This window comes from Setaria italica, chromosome I, assembly GCF_000263155.2.
Source record: "Setaria italica strain Yugu1 chromosome I, Setaria_italica_v2.0, whole genome shotgun sequence".
NCBI classification, from domain to species: Eukaryota; Viridiplantae; Streptophyta; class Magnoliopsida; order Poales; family Poaceae; genus Setaria; species Setaria italica.
In genome coordinates, this window is record NC_028450.1 from 864,091 (window position 1) to 886,144 (window position 22,054).

General features: G+C 43.7%; 3 protein-coding genes across 12 annotated transcripts; 2 read left to right on the forward strand and 1 right to left on the reverse strand.

Annotated features, from left to right (window-relative positions):
• Positions 1 to 156: 156 nt before the first annotated feature.
• Positions 157 to 5,558, forward strand: LOC101784366 (tRNase Z TRZ1-like). Of its 5 annotated transcripts, none has more exons than XR_002675717.1 (8): positions 157 to 285; positions 395 to 735; positions 1,900 to 3,873; positions 3,980 to 4,054; positions 4,173 to 4,276; positions 4,538 to 4,609; positions 4,713 to 4,787; positions 5,181 to 5,558. XR_002675717.1 is itself a non-coding variant. In XM_022822948.1 (6 exons), the coding sequence occupies exons 1-6, from the start codon at positions 3,711 to 3,713 to the stop codon at positions 5,256 to 5,258; spliced, it is 567 nt and encodes a 188-aa protein (XP_022678683.1). In that variant the 5' UTR covers positions 2,174 to 3,710; the 3' UTR covers positions 5,259 to 5,558. The 5 variants fall into 5 exon arrangements, 1 of the variants encoding a protein (XP_022678683.1); XR_002675728.1 differs by lacking the exon at positions 157 to 285 and adding an exon at positions 1,493 to 1,559 and having other exon boundaries at positions 604 to 735; XR_002675723.1 differs by having other exon boundaries at positions 222 to 735; positions 3,980 to 4,062.
• Positions 5,559 to 8,172: 2,614 nt separating this feature from the next.
• LOC101759898 (nuclear ribonuclease Z) lies at positions 8,173 to 11,107 on the forward strand. 2 transcript variants are annotated; one of them, XR_002678839.1, is made up of 7 exons: positions 8,173 to 8,745; positions 8,849 to 8,944; positions 9,057 to 9,170; positions 9,364 to 9,432; positions 9,525 to 9,599; positions 10,021 to 10,148; positions 10,984 to 11,107. XR_002678839.1 is itself a non-coding variant. In XM_022829150.1 (6 exons), exons 1-6 carry the CDS (start codon positions 8,245 to 8,247, stop codon positions 10,093 to 10,095), a joined length of 930 nt encoding a protein of 309 aa, XP_022684885.1. In that variant the 5' UTR covers positions 8,173 to 8,244; the 3' UTR covers positions 10,096 to 10,403. The 2 variants fall into 2 exon arrangements, 1 of the variants encoding a protein (XP_022684885.1); XM_022829150.1 differs by lacking the exon at positions 10,984 to 11,107 and having other exon boundaries at positions 10,021 to 10,403.
• Positions 11,108 to 11,121: 14 nt separating this feature from the next.
• On the reverse strand, positions 11,122 to 19,790 carry LOC106804312 (disease resistance protein RGA2-like). 5 transcript variants are annotated; one of them, XM_022829136.1, is made up of 5 exons: positions 15,316 to 19,790; positions 14,853 to 14,992; positions 14,339 to 14,729; positions 12,498 to 12,607; positions 11,122 to 11,805 (listed from the first exon to the last, which is right to left on the reverse strand). In XM_022829136.1, the coding sequence occupies exon 1, from the start codon at positions 19,679 to 19,681 to the stop codon at positions 15,521 to 15,523; it is 4,161 nt and encodes a 1,386-aa protein (XP_022684871.1). In that variant the 5' UTR covers positions 19,682 to 19,790; the 3' UTR covers positions 11,122 to 11,805; positions 12,498 to 12,607; positions 14,339 to 14,729; positions 14,853 to 14,992; positions 15,316 to 15,520. The 5 variants fall into 5 exon arrangements, with proteins under 5 accessions (XP_022684871.1, XP_022684867.1, XP_022684877.1 ...); XM_022829132.1 differs by having other exon boundaries at positions 11,122 to 11,847; XM_022829142.1 differs by lacking the exons at positions 11,122 to 11,805; positions 12,498 to 12,607 and adding an exon at positions 12,614 to 12,725.
• Positions 19,791 to 22,054: the final 2,264 nt, after the last annotated feature.

The window sequence follows — 22,054 nt, forward strand, 5'->3', positions numbered from 1 at the left end:
CTTTTCCTCAAAGACCGGCAGCGATGCTAAGTCTACATCTACCCATAAAGACATTGTGTTTTGTTACCTCCAATCAAGTTGATCGATGTGAAATATGCTCCTCTCAAGTCTTGGTTCATGGCATGCGACAAGACTCAACAGTAACATTACTTAAATGTGGTGGGCAGAGACTGTTGAGCTGTCTGTCTGAATCTGATCGACTCCGCCCCCGTCTCCGTCATCCGTGCTCTGAGACGAGCGCAGATATTTCTCCTTTGAATCCATACCAAATTTCAATTGTCAAATGTAAGTTTCAGCGAAATTCATCAATACGCTCCAAATTCGGTTCCTCTCGCTTTATCCCTTTCCTCCTGGAATAAAACAATAAAACATCCCAAAATCATTTGAGGAACAGCTAATCGAGACACGCCAATCGAGACACGGAAATGGTGGAGAGCCCGAGCTGAAGCCCCCCGCCGAGCGAGGAATCCACTTCTAGAAGCTTCTGGATCTCCCAGAAGGGGGAGGGGAGGGGAGGGGAGCAAGCCTAAGCCCTGGGACCCTGGGAGAAGGGTTTCTCTCGGCGGATGGCGTCCGCCAAGTCGTCGAGGTCGCGTGTTCCCGGTGAACGCGGCGGCCGGCTCGGGAGGCGGCGATGGCGGCGTGCAGCTGGCGGACAAGCTCAAGATATTCAAGACCGACAACTTCGACCCTGACGCCTACGTGCAGTCCAAGTGCCGCAGCATGGACGAGAAGGTGAGGAATTTCATCCTGCCCGAAATTCGCCTCGAGTGGTGGTTGTGGAAGGGTGGCGTCTTGCTCGCTCGCAAGCGCGAGGGTTACGTGTTTCGGTGGTTCTCTACGCGTTTCGGAATTCGGAGAGAAGTGCGAATTGGGCGTGATTACGGTTGAATTATAGAGAATTTTTTTGCTAGTGTGAGGATGATACGCTCTGGTTAAATCTATGCGAATTTTAACAAAATTACTACTGCACCGCGGAGACTAAATGCGTCAGAATAAGTTTGCATGACAGAATTTTGGTATGGCACCTTTTGCTGGAGCATGGAGGAAGCAGAGCACTCGAGCAGAGTGCGTACTACTGCGTACAGACGCTACTTTTGCTGTGCATTCTGAGAGTTACATAGTCCTAGTCAGAGTGCTGCTGTCGCCCTTGGTTATTTTTTACTAGAATCCTAGATTGTGCATTCTAAGAGTTGCATAGTCCTAGTCAGAGCGCTGCTGTTGCCCTTGGTTATTTTTTTTTAGAATATGCAGGAGAGCTGTGTTCTTTGTACTAAGAAAACTAGAGTTTTACAGCGTGGGCCGAACTGGCGCACACTCAAGCTGAAGTTACAGAACTGGACTTAAGACTCATAAAACTTTGACAACCGGAAGAGAAGTCGATCACTAGTAGCTGGGGTGCTGTTGCCCTTGGTTATTAAAATGTTACTGTGGGAACTGTGAAGGTTTCTGAAAAAAAAAACTTTCCTAAACCTGTGTTCTTATTTGCAAGATCTTAAGAAGGCTTCTGCTGAAGAGATGCGCAGAAGTGTTTATGCAAATTATGCTGCGTTCATCAGGTGTGGAAACAAAAGCTTAATTTTAACCTAAATGAAATTTTATATTGGTGGGAGTTTCCAATAAATTTCTTAGAACTGTTCTGAATGACACTTTTATATATGATACTACAAGCTCTCTGCTGCCCATTTATTGCTTACCACCTCGGAACATGGATGTTCCCGCTTTTCCATTGATACCGTTTGTTTCCTTTAGGAAATATCAAATTTGGTGCGTGCAAAATTATAGTTATATATTTAACATAAGCTACCAACCTACCATGTTTTTCACATAATTGCTATTTTCTCCTATGTCCAATTCGTGAATTTTGAATGCATTTCTGAACCTAGTCTCCTGGTACAGAGCATCAAAGGAGATATCAGACCTTGAAGGGGAGCTGTTATCTGTTAGAAATTTGCAAAGTACACAGTCAGCTTTAATTCATGGTCTATCCGAAGGAGTTCAGATAGATTCGTTGAGTACAGGGCATGAAGGTTCTGCTGAGGAAGACATATCCACTGTTGAAGATCAGGAGCCATCAGAAATATGGAAATGGTCTACAGATTTCCCTGACATGCTTGATGTTTTGCTGGCCGAAAGAAGAGTGGATGAAGCACTGGATGCCCTGGATGAAGCAGAACAAATTGCTGCTGATGCAAAACAGAAGGGGACTCTAACTACTGCTGATATTCTGGCTTTAAAGAGGGCTATATCTGAAAATCGTCAGAAATTGGCTGATCAGCTAGCTGAAGCTGCTTGCCAGTCTTCTACTTGTGGCGTTGAGCTTCGCACTGCAGCTTCTGCTCTCAAGAGACTTGGTGATGGACCTCGTGCTCATAGTTTGTTACTCAGTGCACACAACCAAAGGCTTCAGTTAAACATGCAAACAATACAACCATCTAGCACATCATATGGTGGGGCATACACTGCTTCTCTTGCACAGCTAGTTTTTCGTGTTATAGCTCAGGCTCTTAGCGACTCTGCCGAGGTCTTTGGTGATGAACCAGCATACATGTCTGAACTGGTTACTTGGGCTACTAAGCAGGCAATGTCATTTTCGCTGCTTGTAAAGAGGCATGCTTTAGCCTCTTGTGCAGCTGGTGGGGGCTTAAGAGCTGCTGCGGAATGTGTGAAGATAGCACTCGGTTATTCAGAGTTGCTGGAAGCTCGTGGTCTATCACTTTCAGCAGTTCTGATGAAGCAATTCAGCCCCTCTGTTGAACAAGCATATGTATCTTTAGGGGGTTTATTTTCATAATAGCATAGGTGGGGGATTTATATATAGATTTAGAGGTTACTTTACGCTATTTTTCATAATGGAAAAATCATTGCCGGTCATCCAAGCAGCATCATAGTTGAACTTGGGATCCTAGTCGATCTCCACGTCAGTCTCCCGCCATTCCAGTACACCAGCTTCACCCGAACTGCATCAACCCATAACCAGAGAAAATACAAAAAAATAAATATTCAACATCAAAAACTAATTTAGATACAACATTTTATTTATGATATATACAAAGGATAAGAGGACATAACACCTATAGCAGATTACCACGAGACATTTGAAAATACTGACCAGCATGCTGAAAAGGAGTCTGAAGACTTTCTTTTTTAAGGTAGAGACATGATTACCTGTGTGCATGCGCTGGTGGTGTCCAAATCAAATTGTATGCCTATTTTGATAAAAAAAGAATTAGCACATAGATAATATCATTATCTAAAATTTGTATATTCAAGTGAACTCCACTGATAGTTCTGAAAATGCTAAGAAATAAACTATCTCGGAATTTTGTCATCTTGACTTCCCAATAAATCAATAAAAAATAAAACAAACACAGACCCACGTAGAGGGGGAAGGAAAGAAACAACAGATTCCAGACCAAGATCCGAGATGAATCAATGTAACCATGGTAAATTACGAACAAACTAATCAGATCATGTAAGCCAAGGGGATGGTACTGAAGGGGAGGGGCCGGGGGAGATGGCTCACCAGCTTGTGCTGCACCACGCGCTATGACTGCACAATCACCGCTGCGCATATGCCGTATGGTAGCCGACCGCATATCTGGGAGCCGCTGCGTCGTTGCTGGGCATCTGGGAGCCGCCGCCGCGCTGCCACAGCACATACGTAACCGCAATTAGGTCGTGCGCCCGCCCACAATCTTCGTCCCGGCATGCCTCCGGGATCACGTCGTGCGGCTGTTCGAGGTCTACCGCGCCATAGCCCAGTCCGAGCTCAACTACAACCTGGTCCCCCTCGAGGTCGGGGAGGAGTACAAGCTCAGGACGGGCCTCAAGGTCAGGGCTTTCAGGACCTGCCACGTCATACCCAGCCAGGTGAGAGGTTAATTGTTAGGGTTCACTTCACTCAGCTCCTTTATTGTAATCGTACGTGCAATGTTTTGATGGAGTGAGGAAATCATCTATCTGATGTTCTATCCAGGGGTATGTGATATACTCGGTGAAGAAGAAGCTGAAGCAGGAGTTCATTGGCCTGCCGGGGAGCTGAGGTTATCAGGTGTGGAGGTTGGTCTGTCCTGGTGGTTGTGGAGTTCAAGTTCAAGCACAGTCTAGTACTAACAACATGTTTGATGTGCTATGGCTTCTATGCCCCCTCACGAATTCGTAATTTGCAGATCACGAACATGGTATCCATATTGCTTTCACGGGAGATACGACATCGGATTTCCTTGACCCGGATAATGCAGATGTGTTGAGGGCAAAAATTCTTGTTGTGGAGGTATTTTGTTATCACTTGTCACTTTACAGCTAAATTCTCAGTTTGTAACATATAACCGATTTTTATGGCATTAGTAGCAAGTAGCAATCGTTCTGTAGCTTTTGGTGAGGAAACTGAGACGCTGTTAAAAGCCCGGCAAATAGCAAACTTAGTTAGAAACATGTTCGGTTTCCAATGCTGAACGTTTTATTTTCTGTAGTCGCTCACCTTTAGCATGTTGATTGATTCTCATAATGTCAAAATATTCTCTGTAAATTTCAGAGTACTTTTCTTGATGATGAATCCCATTCAGTTGAGCATGCAAGAAAATATGGGCACACCCACTTATCTGAGGTATTTCGTTAAACTGTAGTTGAGGTATTCCGAACTTTTAATGGAAGATTGAAAACGTCAAATACTAGTATTTACCTGTGAAGCTTATTTTTGCCAAACGCAGATAGCAAGCCAGTCTGACAAGCTTGGAAACAAAGCTATTCTACTGTTTCACTTTTCTGCTCGTTATACTACAGAGGTGAGCTGACATCTCACCTTCGTTGCAGTTCTATTCACTGAAATGCTATGGACAGCTGTATATTATTTTTCTTTTTATATTATCCAAGTCCAATTTGACTAATACTTTTTGAAAGATGCTTTATTTCCGCGTGGCTATCATAGTTTTGTTTGAGGCAGCTTTGTCACCATGCACGTTTCTTTTCTACCCTAAAGTTGTACTTATAATGAAGAAATATATGTCGATTGTCATGCTGTTCTTGAAGTCATCTTGGAAATTTGGCCTATTTGTTTCGCAAACATGTGACTAAGCCAATTGATACTCTTACCCTTCTCTGAGGACTTTCTTTTAGTGAGAGCAATGTCTGCATCAAAGAATAATAAACCTCATGAGTTACTATTGCTCTGTTTGCAGGAAATTGATGCAGCAATAAACAGGTTGCCACCATCTTTCCGAAGCAGAGTTTGTGCATTGAAGGAAGGGTTCGAATGAAAAAACATGAACCCATACATCAGCAATGAAGTTTTGAAAATGGGATCAGCAATGAAGTTTTCAAATTGGATTGTCTGGGTGTTTTCACTGGAAATATTTTTGCTATTTGTGCACTAATGATATTATGGCAATCATTAGAATATTGAAGGTTCGTGAGGAATGTTTTGTTGTGGGTACTCAATGCTTGTTTCATTCCCATGACATTGGAACAATGGAATAGTGCAATGTGAAACAACCGTATTAGCAACAGTTACTTGTGCTCGAATTATGAGCCTTATAAGAAATAGCAATTGAAGTCTAGACTCCACCAAATTTCTAGTTTGCACAGATCAAGGAGTAAGAACTGGCCGCGAGTTTGGCTTGTTTGCTAGCTGGCCTCGCCTGGCCTTGCCCAGCAAGGAGAGCCTTGCCAGCGGTGGAGAGGTGATACGGCTCGCCCGAGGAAGCAAGGGAAAATCTTGCTTTCACGGACACCGATGCAGCTGGCAAGCGATCCAAACCCAGAGCTCAGTTGGCTCTCCTTGACCAGCCAGGTGAGGCAAGCCTCGTCAAGAAATCCAAACGCGCTCCCTTAAAGAAGGAGTAATAATAGTTAACCACTTTGTCCTTTATCAAGGAGTAATAACAGTTAACCATTGATCTGTGTCTAGACTCCACCATCCAGGAGTAAGAACAGGATTAAGACTACAGAATTGCCAAATTGGTTAACTGCTATGGTAAATAGTTTAGAATAACACCACCATTTCACGGGTTTGAAACATGAAATATATACTACTGCTTGCTATTTAATATATGTTCTACAAATCATCATTGATATGAAACCAGAAACAGTGATCAATGTTGTAACTCTCCTATGGTTTGGTGGGAAGATCAAGATAGCATCAGACATGGCCGTTAGCAGAAAACAACAGAGACATTAGCCTATATTATCCGAAATACTGCTGCAGACTATGCTCAATTGTTTCTGAAAGTGAATTAAAGGCCACGGCGAATGACAGAGCAATGGAAATGTCCAAACAGAGATGTGATAAGGATAAATTATGATGTTGCTTTTGATGCACAAACACATAATGGTGGGTGGGGTCAAGTGATGCTGGTCGGAGCATGACAGATTACAGCTGCAATGGACTCAGAGTTACTGGCTTGGCTTGTACAAGAGGAATCCAGGCGGTTACTGATAAAGGAATGATGAATATTGTCCTGGAGATATATGCTATGATGCTCAAATCTGCCATTGAAGGGACGAGACTACAATATGTTTAGTGCCGGAAATCTCATTTGTGAATTGAAGTATCTCATAGACTTGAAATTTTAATTCTTGTAAGACCTTATAGTGTCCAAGAAGCTGTAATAGAGTATCTCACGCTCTTGCTGCTCATTGTAGTGACTTCAATATTTTGGATGAGGAGCTCATGACTGATGATGCTCCAGACTTTGTAAATGGACTGGAGGCTAGCGATTTGACTAGCATAAGGTTTTAATGGAAGTTCTTTCTGGTTGAGAAAAAGGTACCAGTTACATAGTGAAATGAACGCAGGCACACAGCCATGAATGGAGTACCGATCAACAAACACATATGAGATGCACCAGGCAATTCCAAATCAAGGAAACCCAGCGTTTCCAAGGATCACAAAGCTTCTTCCTCACCCACTTTATTTTACTAAGCTATATTGTGTCACAAATATTATTAAGTGCTTCTATATACCAAGACCGAAATACTATCAATGTATTATCTATAATCTATAATATAATGCTTCTCTCTGGTACATAAAAGATGAATAAGTTAAAGTAACCTCTAACTTAGTAACACTGGCCAAAAACATGTTCTTCGGCCATAGTTGTAGGATATGCCAGAGTGATGTTCATCTCCATTGCATCAATTTCTGTACATGTTCGTTGTCCTTCAATTTCTGTACTCAATTTGCTTCAATTTCTGTACTCTCGGCAAGTCAGCATATTGACTAGCCGTAGCTGAAACATGTCACTGGTAGCCGTAGTTGTTGGCTATGCTAAAGACATGTACTTCTCCAAGCATTTGCTTAAATTTTCTGTACTCATTTGTTGTATGTTCAAGCGGTGCAAAACTCGTTTTCTGAGTGAAATTGATATCCCCGTATTGATCCCTGTAACCGAACACAGACAGGGATTAAGGATCTGTTTGGCTGGGTGCTAAAAATCAGCGTCACGGCCATGGCGGGTTTTTTTTTCTGAAAAAGCCTCTGTGGCTGGCTGGCTGCCACGCTTGCGAGCTGAACCAAGCAGCAGCTAAACACCGGTGACTTGCCGCACTTTAGGCGCGCACTTTAGGCGGTGGCACGTTGTGGCCGTGAGCCAATCAGACTCTAAGTCTAGATTGGAAATTATCCCCACGAGCATCAGAGAGTAACAGATCAGGATCCATTGTTTATTCCCAGTATGGAAAAAATCATCTTGGGGATTAGAACCACCGCAACCGAACATAGCCTAGGTTTAAAATATGTGCTGTTTTCCTCATTGATCTTAATACACCTAGAGCACCCTCTAAATAAGTTTCATAATCCAACCACACAAGTTGAGCCAAAAACATCTAGTACAAACAATCAAATTGTTCTAGTTAGAAAACCATTCAAATATATTTGAGTGTGGTATTATTTTGAAAATCTCGTTCTGAGAAAAAAAATGATGCAATTGATTTTTATTTGGATGTTTTGTTTGAAAAATATGATCTTTTATTTTTGTATGAGTTTTTTTATTTATATCGGGCCGCAGTCCATAGCTCTGATGATCGGCGTGGCTGGGTTGTTTTTACGTGGGCCATCGTGCTGTCCAAAGGGCCTCGTTTTTGCTTGTTGAGCCAAGGCCGCAACCCACAAGAGAGGCCCAATCGCCCACCTCTCCCCCCAACGACGGCCCAAGTCCCAACCCAGCAGCAGTAGCATCTCGTCCGCACGACCGCACGCCCACGCCTTGACTGCCGGCGCCGCAAACCCTCTTCGTCGGCGGCGGGATGGCGAAGGTCAGCGAGTCCGCGGCGGAGGCTGCGTCCACCGCCGCCGCCCCTCCTCTTACTTCCGCTTCCGCGCCGCCATCGAGGCCGAAGGCGAAGCACCGGCTGGAGATCGAGGGGTACCCCGTGGAGGGCCTCTCCATCGGCGGCCAAGAGACCTGCGTCATCTTCCCGACGCTGAGCCTCGCCTTCGACATCGGCCGGTGCCCGCAGCGCGCCATCTCGCAGGAGTTCCTCTTCATCTCCCATGGGCATCTCGACCACATCGGGGGCCTCCCCATGTACGTGGCCACGCGGGGTCTCTTCAGGCTGCGCCCGGCCACCATCTTCGTCCCGGCGTGCCTCCGGGACCTCGTGGAGCGGCTGTTCGAGGTGCACCGCGCCATAGACCAGTCGGAGCTCAAGCATAACTTGGTCCCCCTCGAGGTCGGGGAGGAGTACGAATTGAGGAGGGACATCAAGGTCAGGGCTTTCAGGACCTACCACGCCATACCCAGCCAGGTGTGGCGAATTACTTGGGTTCATTCCACTCCTTGTCCTTGGATGCACCTGTTCCAAATTGATCCGTTATAATCCTGCAATGCTTGGATGGGGGTGTGTGCAGGGGTATGTCATATACTCGGTGAAGCAGAAGCTCAAGCAGGAGTTCATTGGTCTCCCAGGGAGCGAGATTAAGCGGTTGAAGTTATCAGGTGTGGAGGTCTGTCTGTCATGGTGGCTGTGGAGTTCAAATTGAAGCACCGTCTAGTAGCATGTTGATGTGGTATGGGCTTATATGCCCCCCTCACCATTCACCTATTTTTAATTTGCAGATCACGAATACGGTGTCCACCCCTGAGATTGCTTTCACGGGAGATACGACATCAGATTTCATTCTTGATCCAGACAATGCAGATGTGTTGGGGGCAAAAATTCTTGTTGTCGAGGTATTTTGTTATTACTTGTCGCTTTACAGCTATGCTCTCAGTTTGCAACATGTGACAAATTTTTTATGTCACTAACAGCAAGTAGCAACCTTACTTAGCAATGCGTTCCATTTCCACTGCTGAACGTTTTATTTTCTGAAATCGTTCCCCTCTATGATATTTTTGGTAGTGAGATGTGCTCTATGGATTTCAGAGTACTTTTCTAGACGACTCCATTTCGGTTGAGCATGCAAGAGAATATGGGCACACACACTTATTTGAGGTGTGTTATTTGAGATATTCCAAAATCGTTTATTCAACTTCCAAAATGTCAAATATTAGTATTTACGGTGATGTTTATTTTTGGCAATGCAGATAGCAAGCCAGTCTGACAAGCTTGGAAACAAAGCTATTCTACTCATTCACTTTTCTGCTCGTTACACTACAGAGGTGGGCTGACATCTAACCATTGTGTATTCTATCTACTGAAATTCTTTGGCCAGCTTCATTTCTTTTCTGTTATTCAACTCCATTTTGACTGCTTCTGTTTGCCTATTCTATCCTAATTCCATTCATATTTAAGATGCTTTGTTTCCACGTGGCTATCCTTGCTTTTGTTCTAATCAGCATGACCTCCAAGCTTGTGTTCTAATCAGTCGCACCAACATGCACACCTCTTCTGTACTCTAAAGTTGTAGTTATGATAAAGAAGTATATGCTAATTTTCTTGTTGCCTTTTCATTTTCTCTTGAAAATTTGGCCTATTTGTTTTGCATTCTTTGCGACTAAGCCATTTGATTCCATTGCCCTTCTATGAAGACTTTTTATGAGTGAAACTAAATCTCATGAGATATGACTACTCTATTTGCAGGAAATTGATGCAGCAATAAACAGATTGCCACCGTCTTTCCGAAGCAGAGTTTATGCGTTGAAGGAAGGCTTCTAAAGAAACATGAACTGACAAATCAGCAATGAAGTTTTCCAAATTGGATTCCATTGGTATTTTCACTGGAAATCTTTTTGCTATGTGTGCTCTGATGATACTATAGCAATTTTCTGAAGATTTCTGGGAAATCTTCTGCTTTCAGTTGTCTATACTTGTTTCACTCACATGATATTGGAATGTTGGAATAGTAAAATGTGGAACAACCCATATTAACAATATTTACTTTATTTCTTTTTGTTCAGAATCATTTACCTTATTTCTGAACATGAACAATTATAGTACACGAATACCATGTGAATTTTGGCCAACGAAACTGGTTCATGCTCTACACATTCATATAAATTGTACAGCTGAAATAGAAACAATCCCCGCTTCATCTGAAGATACAGGCAGTACTACTACTGTACCAACTCCACATAAGGAAAAAAAATAGGCAAATTGTTTGCACACAGTGACTAGTGACATAGCTGCATTCCTACTGGCATGTCCTTGCCCTTCATGGCCCCATTGTAAGAAACGCAAATCAAACATGCTTTCACTCCTCAGCAATTCAGCATAGTGCTTCCTGATCTGCTCATAAAAATTGCAAGGTTTTCTGGTAGAGCGTGGCCTGTTGCGCAAGAAGTAGCGGTGAGAGACAGGGGGCTTCGGCTTGAAACAAGGGCGATGGGGAGGTGCCGTGCTGTCGCACGGCGTCAACAGGGAGTCGAGGGAGAGACAGGAGAGCTGGGCAACAATACCCTTTTGATATTATTGCTTGATTAATCCCCTAGTACAATTGGGTTTATATATCACACCTAAAAGGAGAATCCTTGGCCAATAAAGGTCTAAACCAACTCTATCTCTTTCTTATCCTAATCCGACTCTAACTGGGCTAATCCCCCTCAGGTGCCTGGGGCTGCTGCTGCCGCTTGCGCCTCCTGTAGGGGATGCCCACCATAACATTTTCACCCACAGGAATCTATGTTGTAGACATCAACGGAGTCTCTTACTTATCCTTGACCACCATTTTTTTGGTGATGTATCTATAAAATGTACCAGGGTTATGGCATTAATAACTGGTTTCACGGAAAATGTACAGATACAATATGGCAACGTGAGTCACCACATATGGTGGATTACATCATTACATGAGTCTGATGGTGGATTACACCGAATTAGAAATGGGTTAACTATCATAGTAGCGGCTTGAAAATGAGCTGCCTCATGAAATGAACAAATGAATTGAAGATGGATGCAACAGAATCAGCAACTCGACGAATGGCATGGATCACAGAACAAGTCACCGATCTGTCTTTACAACGCTGCTTTACCTCTGAGTTGACTTGTAAGCAATCTGAAGTCTCTAACAATTCATTGATGTCCAAACTTTTGTGATTCTGGTGCACACAGCTTCATCCAGATTTGGGAAAAATAGCTTGGGCCGAGCTAGACAGGCTGTTCTTGGGCCTCAAGTCGCCACGGGGGCCCATGAGTTGGCACCGCCGGGGGGGCCGGCCGCCGTGAAATCGAAGCTGTCGTCCCACGAGGCAGGCCACCACGACCATTTCACCCCGCGCTTTGGATCGAGTCCTGAGAAACCTGCATGTGCCGGGTAGCGCATCCAGGCGCTTGATTTCATCGGCCTGGAACCAGGATTGCTGCCTGGTTGAGGACCGCATCCAAACAAGCAGCGACCAATGCGCACGGGTAGGTTGCAGCCTTGATCACCTTCCAAGATCACAAGGCATGGTCTTCAGACATACATAGCATCTATAATTCAAATGTGTCACATCATATCAACTAATAATCCAGCAAAGTATCATTTATCTAAAAAAATAGCTGTGTACAAACTGTAGAGAACATGACCCTATACAACATTTTGGTGATTGAGTGACAACATAGTCATTGGGACTAATGGTTTGTCTTTCTAGGTTCAAGTGTGCAAACCAAACCATGGCAAGGCCCAAATTATGGTATTCAAGTATCCAAGCTATGGTATTCTTGATATTCAAATCATCATATTCAAGTATTCAAGCTATGGTATTCAAGTGACCAAGCCATGGTACCTAGAATTATTCTATGGTATTTAAGCATCAATCTTGCACATCTTGATAGCATGTTTTAGTTTATATTTGATGCTTTGTAGTGGAAGCCATAGATTAAGGTTTTAAGTTTGCCTAATTTACACTCTCCCCCTCTTAGGCTACTGATTCCTTACAAAAACTGAAGCTGAAATGCGGGAAAACTCGTTTCAAAACTGCTGCAAGTAGCAAGTGCTCGAGGGGCATAGCCTCTAAGGTCAACTTTCTGCCAAAGGATTCAAGTAAATTACTTAACAAGTCGCAATACAGAACTCGGAATGTTAATTTCTTTTCAGGAGCAATCAAAACATCATAAGCAACATGGTGTCAAGGGCATACCTCGACGCCTCTTCGTTGAGTTGTTGTCGAGTGTCGACTACCATCCTCGGTGCAGAGTAGGATGCCATTCCAAGCTTCAGTATGGTCATTTTTTTTTATACCATGTTGGACTGGAGAAAACAGAACATGACATTCTTAGACAACGAATTAGTTGCTAATGATCTCATGAAAAGGGGAGGAAACATATAAATGGAGCAGCTTGCCTTTTTCATAATTACCTCCTGTAACCTGCCAGGTCAAGAAGACAAGAAGTACAGGATTACAGGAAGATATCCACTTCATACAATAGGCATGCTAGGACCAACAGTCTAGTTCTGTGTCTATCCGTCTGTGCTCCTTTCCATGTTGTTTTAGTTTATCCGTATAAGTTCCAAGCATTTGTGAACACGCGTGCGTGTGACCGTAGACCCGCATTGTGCAATGTACTTATTTTCATCTTCTTGACACAAAGATACGTAGCTTTCCTACGTATTCTCGAAAAAAAAATTACATCAAATTCTGGAACCACCGAGGGTATAATATTCTCTGCAACTACATTTTCTTCTTGGAGGCGCCACCCAAATATCCCGATCCCACCCCATCGCTAGATCTCCAGGTAAAAACTTTATCCCGGTTGGCAGCGGTGGTGGCGACTATCGTCATTTCCTTGGTGGAGGCGCTGTTTTGGAGGCTTCTTGAGTGATGGTGCACTTCGTGCGGGTATTGCGGTTGCCCAACTCAGATTCTTCAACAGCTGTTGGTATCTTACTTATCCCTGCTGCCTATGTTAGTGGAAGTGTGGATGGTTTTGATGCGGTATTAGCTTGGTGGTCAGAGCGTCAATCACAATATGGAGTTGTTTCTCTTCCCCGTTGTTGAATTTGGCTCATGCTTCGGTTCCACTTTCACCTGGTGGAGAAGTTGGGTCTTTTGGAGGCGACCTTACGAAACATGCCCCGAAGGAAGATTACTGGAATAGTTTGTTGGAGATTTTGAGTTTCTTCTTAGTTTTGTTAATTTTCTTTAATACATCAGATTTCTGATGTCTTGGCACGTGTTCACTTGGAACACGTGCCTCTCACTGTTGGAGTTGTTCCAAATTCACTCCAGGAAATAGGCCGACCTTCCCGACCCTTTACACTCAGGGTCTGGCGAGGCGGAGGATCTCCCGACCCCGGGACTCGAGGTCGGGCGAGGCGGAGCGTCTTCCGACCCCTGGACTTTGGGGTCGGACGAGTCGGAGCATCTCCCGACCCCAGGACTCAGGGTCGGGCGAATCGGAGATCGACCCTCAAGGGGTCAGGCGCATCCGACCCCAGGCTTGGGGACGGACGAGGCGAAGTCCCAGGCGCACCCGACTCCAGGACGAAGGACTCAAGGTCGGACGAGGAGGAGTTCCATCCTCACACGGGACCAAGAGTTCGTACCGCACATTACCCCCTGTCTGGGTTTCGGTACTATATATACTAGCACCCTTGCTAGGGTTTCATGCGCCAGACAGAAGAAATATAAGAGAGACAGAGAGATTCTCTTGTAAGCCGCCGTAGGCGTGTAACCCCAAACTCTTGATATTGTGAGATTTGTTGCCGGCTGGTGCCCGTGGTTTTTCCTCTTCGCATTGAAGGGGTTTTCCACGTAAATCGTGTGTCTCCTTGCGGTTTGATTCTTTACTTCATATTTCCATACGCCGTTCGTTCCTAACACTCACTATATTGTTTATGGTTTGATGCATTCTCGTAAGAGGATGTGCCAAGCCGGAATATTATCTTCCATTATCTAAAAAAACATATTCTTCTACACTAATGGAACAAATTTGGTGTTATGGATATGAAATATGATAGCTGCGTCAAGGATATACGTACCATTGTTCATTGCTGACCACCACTGCGTACCATTCTAAGCTTCATAGGAGCAGGCCAGCAGGATACCGTTGTTAAGCTTCGGAGTTGAGAATGTTCGAAGCATTATATTCTGATCCCAAATTCCTTATGTAGATCAGAGCTCTTGCTATGCCTGAAACGGGTCGTGACTCATGAGTTGAGTTTATTTCAGGCAAACGGCAGTGGTTGTTTGAAGTTTGAACGGGAGGGACTGGCAGGCAGACAGGCGCATATATTCAAGATCTTGATCATAGCATGGAGGAATCTGGCGATGGCAACTGTTCATCAACTGACCGGATGATCCAGAACTCTTGCGAGCGATAGGCGACGAGCTTCCTTCTGCTCAGGGCAGCTCCTTTTAAGCATAAAGATCCTGAGAGAATAAAAAGCACACAAAAAAAAGACTATGACTATTCTTTTTTAAGCATAAAGCTTGCATCACTGGAATGATCAGAAATTATGAACTTTAATTTGCACAATGGAGTGTCAGGCGCACCTTGTGTCACACATTCCTTTCACAGGTTTGCTTCAAATTCGGTGTTGCAATAGTATTTCCATTAAGAAAACCAGCAGCTGGGACTGATCTTCAAAATTACCAGCAGCTGCTTTAAGAAAACCGAAGGATATTTATCGTTCCTGGTAAGGAAGCAGCAGGTTAATGGGAACAATAATTCTTGGTAAAATTGCAGAAGTAGTGATTTACGATGATATGCTGTTTTAAGATAAAAAGGGCTGGAAAGTAGTGTGACACAGAACAAAAGATAGTGAAATTTTATAAGAAATTAAATGAGTGGATAGAAGAAATGAAGGTTAGGTAAGATGGTTGCGCTATGTCTAAAGAAGAAGCATAGCAGTGGGCTACAATGCAAAAAGCAGCAATCCAGATAATCCAAGTGGTTGCTTGAAATGTGAATGAAATCATAAATCGAGGATTATAAGTAATTTTTATTTAAACAAACCTCCATACTGAAGGAACCATGAAGGATCATAAATCAGAAGCACAATGATTTGCTGCAGAAAAGAGCCATAGTTGAACGACTGGTCATCAGTATGTAGCCGGGCAAGTACAATTATATTTGGCTTTGTTTCCCTTCATTTTTCATTTTTGGCATGCTCCATAAACTTCGTAGCAACAACTAGCTTTGATTAGCCAGTGTAGTGAATTCAGGAGGAGATCACATATGCTACATCTACATCTACATCTGGCCTTGTTCCTCTTAATTTCTGGCATTCCTCATAAAGCTCGGCGGAGCATTGAAATATGAATAACTCTTGCAGTGAATCAGGGAGGCCCTTCTTGGGCAGCGATCTGATTCTGGGAGATCGATGTATATATAAAGTCTTGAGAGAAGAAAGCCAATGCAGCCCTCGAGGGATGGACAGCAGCACCCTGCAGCCAAGAAACTGCAGCCGTTGCAGGGATGTGAGGAGCTGAAGGGCCTGCTCCTGCTCTTCCGTGAAGCTCTCCACCCGCCAATCATTAAGGAAGCCTAATTCCCGGAGGGTAGCGGAGATGCGGGTGCAGATGGGAGCAACAAGCACTGCGGAGATGCTGTCCACCTCAAGTGTCACCAGTTGGAAGGAACCTGCGGGCATTGTTTTGGTCCTTGCCACCTCTGCGAGTAGATCCGCTGCTATAGAATAAGGATCAGTTTCATCATCTCTCGAATTAAAAACCTCCAGACTCTCGAGGGTTGATGTGATGCGAGGATTGAAACCATCCATTGTGAAATTCTTACAATCTCTTAGTCCTAGTTTGGTAAGAGATGTCAGATTTGAGAACAGAGCCATAGACAGAGTGCTCGGCTCATCCCGAAGACAGAGTTCCTCGACATGAGGAGGGAAAGGACTGATGCCTTGAGCTGCTTCTCCTGTGGACCACCGGGACAATAGCATGTTGCAATCGTCTATGGAAACTGATTTGAGCGACAAGAGGCTCTGGAATCCACCTCCATCTTCCATAGGTAGAATCAGATTTTTACACCCATACAACCAGATTTTTCTCAGGGAGCTGGAGGGTGGAACCTGCAATACCACAACCTCATCGTGATGCTCACTTGATGCACCCACAGACAAATCAGAAAGAGCTGGGAAACATTTGAACAAATTTGATAACGATTTCCTGGTAACAATAAAATGCGAGAGGTGCAGAGATTGGACTGAATAGAGCACAATGTCATCATCCAGTCCTCTAAGAAATGTGTCCTCGCAGCTCCTAACCTGAATACTTCTTAGGGGATGTAGCTTTTGAAGGTCAGTAAATGAGATGAGTGATGCATCAGGAATAATCAAACGTTCTACTTCACCAACATTGTGGAAGGCCAATTCACTGGGCATCTTATAAATGTACAAATCTCTCTCTACATAGCACAAGCTGTCCGTTCGGAAAGAAGATAGCATGCGAGTGTGAGGAAGGGGAGGCAAGGACAACTTCGGGCATTCAAACGTCGAAAGATTACATAGATTAGGGAACCATATGGTGTTGTCCTGTGTAGAAGAACTAAAGCACCTTGAGAACGGTAGGGCAGTGAGCTTTGGACAATTAGAGCACCTGATTCTTTCAAGCCTTGAGAACAAATGTGTGTTACCTCCCCCAATCCACTCCACAAGTTCTGGCATATCATGAAGCTGAACCTCCTTCAGGTGCGTGAAACTTTTCTCTGTAATGCCACCAATGAAGTCAGGTCCAAACTGGCATATCCCAACAATATTTTTCAGCTTGAGTTTTCTTAGATGATATATCTGCCCAAAAGGTGGAAGAGTGGACCAGGATACACCTTCTAGATGGAGGGTCTCCAAGTACTTCATGTGGATGTTGCTACACAACCAACTAGGACCTGCGGGACCACCATGATTAACAATGCAAAGAGCTCTAAGATTAGAGTGTGGTTGAAGGTTAGTAAGAATATCATCGACCTTCGACTGGTGCCCTCTACTCCAAAATAATCCCAGCTTAATTAGATCTCTTTTTGCCATCAATCTTGCTTCAGCAGCTTCTTTGCTGGATCTCACATTTTCAAGCCCACGTATACTGAGTTCTCCTCCTAGCTGCACCAGCTGGCCCAACTCTCGTAGTTCAAATCCAGCACTCTCTTTCTTAACATGAAATCCTTTCAACTCTTGTAGAAGCCTCATTTTTCCAACCTCAGGAATATTGGTATGGAATTCTTCCCCAGCACCAAAATGGCATAAATTCACAAGGCGGCTTATGTCTTTAGGCAAATCACACATTCCACGCCAGTTTTGAAGGTCCAAAAATTTCAAGTGATAAAACCTAGATACTATTCTAGGACAGCACAGTTGTGAGTTATAATAAGGTGACTCAAGTTTTAGGTGCCGAAGGTGGATAAGCTTTGAAAAGCTGGGTGGCAAAGAATTTGTGGAGTTCATGAATATAAACAGAACACGGAGGCCCTTTATCTCCTTAAATGTTTCTTTCAAAATATTCACCAATCTTGCCCTTCTATATCCTCCAAAAATCATCAAACTCCGTAAATTTCCAATGTCTACCCTTCTCTTCAATTTATCCATTTCTTCACCAAAAGTTTCATTATAGTCATTGGACATCAAGATGGATAGGTGGCGAATAGATGGTTGGACATCATCAGCTCTAAAACTAGAACAACTGATATAGGCACATTCTTTTGATGAAACAATCTGTGCAAGCTCATGCATCAAATCATGCATTACATAATAATTTTGATCTCCTTTCATCAGAAAACCATTATCTAACAGTTCATCCAAATACTTTGAACCTATGTCCTCAATTTTATCATTCTGACCACAGGAATCGATGATGCCTATCGAAATCCAAAAACGGCTAATCTCTAAGCTATCAAACTTATAATCCTCAGGAAAAAGGCCACAATACGAAAAGCATTTTTGTAGATGGAAGGGAAGGTAGTCATAGCTAATTTTCAAGGCTGGCATAATATCATCATTGTGGGTCTGGTTTAGCCATTCTTTCTTTTGAAGAATTCCCATCCAATGTTCCCGAGAGAATCTCTTCTTCAATAAACGACCAACCGTTTTGGCTGCCAGTGGGGAGCACTTCAATTTATTTGCTATTTGTCTTGCAATGTCAATTAGTTCTTCCTTATTATCATGCTCAGCTATGACTTCACCAAATACACATGCTTGAAAGAACAACCAGAACTCAGCAGGCTCCAAACCTTCTAGGTTTACTGGAGTAGTTGTCTTCACCATTTCTGCTATATATGGAAATCGAGTTGTCACAATGACCATGCTGCCTTTTTCAGCTTCCTTCATTGTGAAAGAAGCTAAGAAATTTACCCACCTGTCCTCACTGCATTGCCATATATCATCTAAGACAATTAAGAACCTTTTTGATTTCAGTCTCTTTGCAATGGATTTCTGAAGCTGATCTAAATTGTCTGTTTCACATTCATTTTCACCCGCAGGTATGCAGCTACGTATCTCTTTGGTGAGCTTAAGCACATCAAAGTTAGTCGACACACATACCCAGACCCTAACAGCGAAGTGTTTTTCAGTCCTTTCGTTATTGTAAAGGTGCTGGGTGAAAGTTGTCTTACCAATACCACCGGGACCAACTATAGGAAGGATGGACAGGGTCTCATCAGAACAAGTGCCACTTGTCATACGATCTACGGTTTGCTTAAAAATTGTGCTCCTTCCATAAAACTCCTCTTGTCTAATTGTCGACCCGATGGCAGGTCGTTCCATGCTTTTTGGAGGAATTTTACTGCTATTGTTTATCTCGAGCAATTTAGAGATACGAGGACATAGTGAGTGAATGTCCTCTATCAGCTGCTTGATTTTGTTTGACATGGCCACTCGGTCGAATATCAACTTGTCAGCATACCCACTGTCGATATGGTTAAATGAATCGACGGCCTTGCTTGTGTTCCCAGTACCAGCAGCAGCAGCATCTTGTGAACGGCAACAAACAGAGAAGCATGAGAGCCAGTTACCAGCAGTGTTGCGCGCAGCATGGCGGGCGTGCAGAGCTTGAGCACCGAGGCCATCCCCAAGATCCGGAGTGGCCTCCCGGGTGCCGTGGAGCTCGTCCTGGATCATGAAGTAGTGGAGCTCGTCCAGAGCGTCCTCTGCCTCATCGGCCTTCTTGCTCAGGTCCTCCAGCAAGCCCTGCAGGCCGGGGTTGTGGCTGAAGTCCCTCCCTTGGGCACCATGCAGCAGCCCGAGGGTGTACTTGAGCTCGGTCTTGATCTTGTCGAAGTTGAGGCCGAGCTCACGGCTGGCCAAATACCCAGCCACCAGGTCATCGGAGAGCTTGTTGAGCACCTTGCTGAGGAGCCAATTCGCTGCGCCAAGAGCAGTCTCCATCTTCTCCACGCTGGGAGAAATGGGAATGAAACCGAGGAGGGTTGTGGAAGGCTGCAAGTGTGGTGTGCCGTGCAGTGCAGCTGGGAGGATGTGTGGCGTCTACTTCTATAGATAGAGGGTAAGAGCTGGCAGTGCAGTGCTCTGCTTTGCTGTCTAGGTAGGTCCTACACAACAGGGGAGGCGATTATTCTTTGTGTTCTGCTTTTCAGTGGCATCAGGAACCCAAGCTACAATTCCACCCCCACCGTGAGCAAGGATTCCGACGTGTTTCGCATTGTGGAATAACTGCAATGGAGCTTAAGGTCCCCGAGAAGCACTAAGAATCCATGCTTTGTGCCACTTGGGTAAAGAAAGGCATCCTGTTAAAGTGACACCAGGGATCATGTTCCTGAACAAACCTAGTGATAGATTCCAGCATCAAAGAAGTGGTGGTGGGGCGACATGGAAAGAAACGAGATAATGGGCGTCACTGTCTTGTGAAAACACACACTAGGAGCAGTGATTTTACACTCTCTTTTGCTTTTTTGCTGGATTCTGAACTGTGAAATTTTTGTTGGGTCCCCATGGTCAACAGTCCAGAATAGCATAACTGCAGAAACATCCAGTGAGGTCTTGTATAATCATTAGAAAAGCCTTGCCTTTTTGCTAAAGACGAACTAAAAAGTCCCAATGCAAACTTCACAGGATTTTTCACTTCACAGTTCACAGTGCTATAGTCACATGTTAAGAGACCATGAATCGAACAGCCCAAATATGGACGACAATCAGCAGGCACCGTCGTTCTTTTTTTTTCTGTCCTTAGTACGAAATACAATTGTTATTTTATCTTCTACGAATCAAGTTGCTAATTGTAACCTAAACATACGCTAATGTGTGCTACAGACTACTGCACGATGATGGGGTAGTGATCCCAGTGTTCGCTAAACTACAGACTACGCTAAACTACGGTTAGCCGTTGATCCCAGTGTAGTAAAACGATCCAAAACATTCCTTGTGGTCACAAAACGTTCCTTGTCGTTTTGGATAGCTACGCAGCTTTCAGATTGAAAATACAAGCTGAGGCCTAATAATTTTCTTAATTATTATCTTAGAACATTTTTTAGTTAAAACGAACAGCCACATTAACGATTGCAGGACCAAATCAAGTATCCACCAAAAGGCGTACAGGCTCTGGAGCAAAAAGGAGAATCGAAAAGGAGTAATAATAGTTAAGCACTTTGTCCTTTATCAAGGAGTAATAACAGTTAACCATTGATCTGTGTCTAGACTCCACCATCCAGGAGTAAGAACAGGATTAATACTACAGAATTGCCAAATTGGTTAACTGCTATGGTAAATAGTTTAGAATAACACCACCATTTCACGGGTTTGAAACATGAAATATATACTACTGCTTGCTATTTAATATATGTTCTACAAATCATCATTGATATGAAACCAGAAACAGTGATCAATGTTGTAACTCTCCTATGGTTTGGTGGGAAGATCAAAATAGCATCAGACATGGCCGTTAGCAGAAAACAACAGAGACATTAGCTTACATTATCCGAAATACTGCTGCAGACTATGCTCAATTGTTTCTGAAAGTGAATTAAAGGCCACGGCAAATGACAGAGCAATGGAAATGTCCAAACAGAGATGTGATAAAGATAAATTATGTTGTTGCTTTTGATGCACAAACAGATAATGGTGGGTGGGGTCAAGTGATGCTGGTCGGAGCATGACAGATTACAGCTGCAATGGACTCAGAGTTACTGGCTTGGCTTGTACAAGAGGAATCCAGGCGGTTACTGATAAAGGAATGATGAATATTGTCCTGGAGATATATGCTATGATGCTCAGATCTGCCATTGAAGGGACGAGGGACTACAATATGTTTAGTGCCGGAAATCTCATTTGTGAATTGAAGTATCTTATAGACTTGAAATTTTAATTCTTGTAAGACCTTATAGTGTCCAAGAAGCTGTAATAGAGTATCTCACGCTCTTGCTGCTCATTGTAGTGACTTCAGTATTTTGGATGAGGAGCTCATGACTGATGATGCTCCAGACTTTGTAAATGGACTGGAGGCTAGCGATTTGACTAGCATAAGGTTTTAATGGAAGTTCTTTCTGGTTGAGAAAAAGGTGCCAGTTACATTGTGACATGAACGCAGGCACACAGCCATGAATGGACAACAAAAAAAAGTACCGATCAACAAACACATGACATGCACCAGGCAATTCCAAATCAAGGAAACCCAGCGTTTCCAAGGATCACAAAGCTTCTTCCTCACCCACTTTATTTTACTAAGCTATATTGTGTCACAAATATTATTAAGTGCTTCTATAAACCAAGACCGAAATACTATCAATATATAATCTATAATTTATA

Excerpts from the sequence above, each read along its gene's own strand:
- LOC101784366 (XM_022822948.1), top strand. The coding sequence starts at position 3,711 with ATGCCTCCGGGATCACGTCGTGCGGCTGTTCGAGGTCTACCGCGCCAT. Across the intron at positions 3,874-3,979 it reads GCCACGTCATACCCAGCCAG|GGGTATGTGATATACTCGGT; the intron begins GTGAGAGGTTAA and ends TGTTCTATCCAG. Across the intron at positions 4,055-4,172 it reads CGGGGAGCTGAGGTTATCAG|ATCACGAACATGGTATCCAT; the intron begins GTGTGGAGGTTG and ends CGTAATTTGCAG.
- LOC101759898 (XM_022829150.1), top strand. The coding sequence starts at position 8,245 with ATGGCGAAGGTCAGCGAGTCCGCGGCGGAGGCTGCGTCCACCGCCGCC. Across the intron at positions 8,945-9,056 it reads TGAAGTTATCAGGTGTGGAG|ATCACGAATACGGTGTCCAC; the intron begins GTCTGTCTGTCA and ends TTTAATTTGCAG. Across the intron at positions 9,600-10,020 it reads CTGCTCGTTACACTACAGAG|GAAATTGATGCAGCAATAAA; the intron begins GTGGGCTGACAT and ends CTCTATTTGCAG.
- LOC106804312 (XM_022829136.1), bottom strand. The coding sequence starts at position 19,681 with ATGGAGACTGCTCTTGGCGCAGCGAATTGGCTCCTCAGCAAGGTGCTC.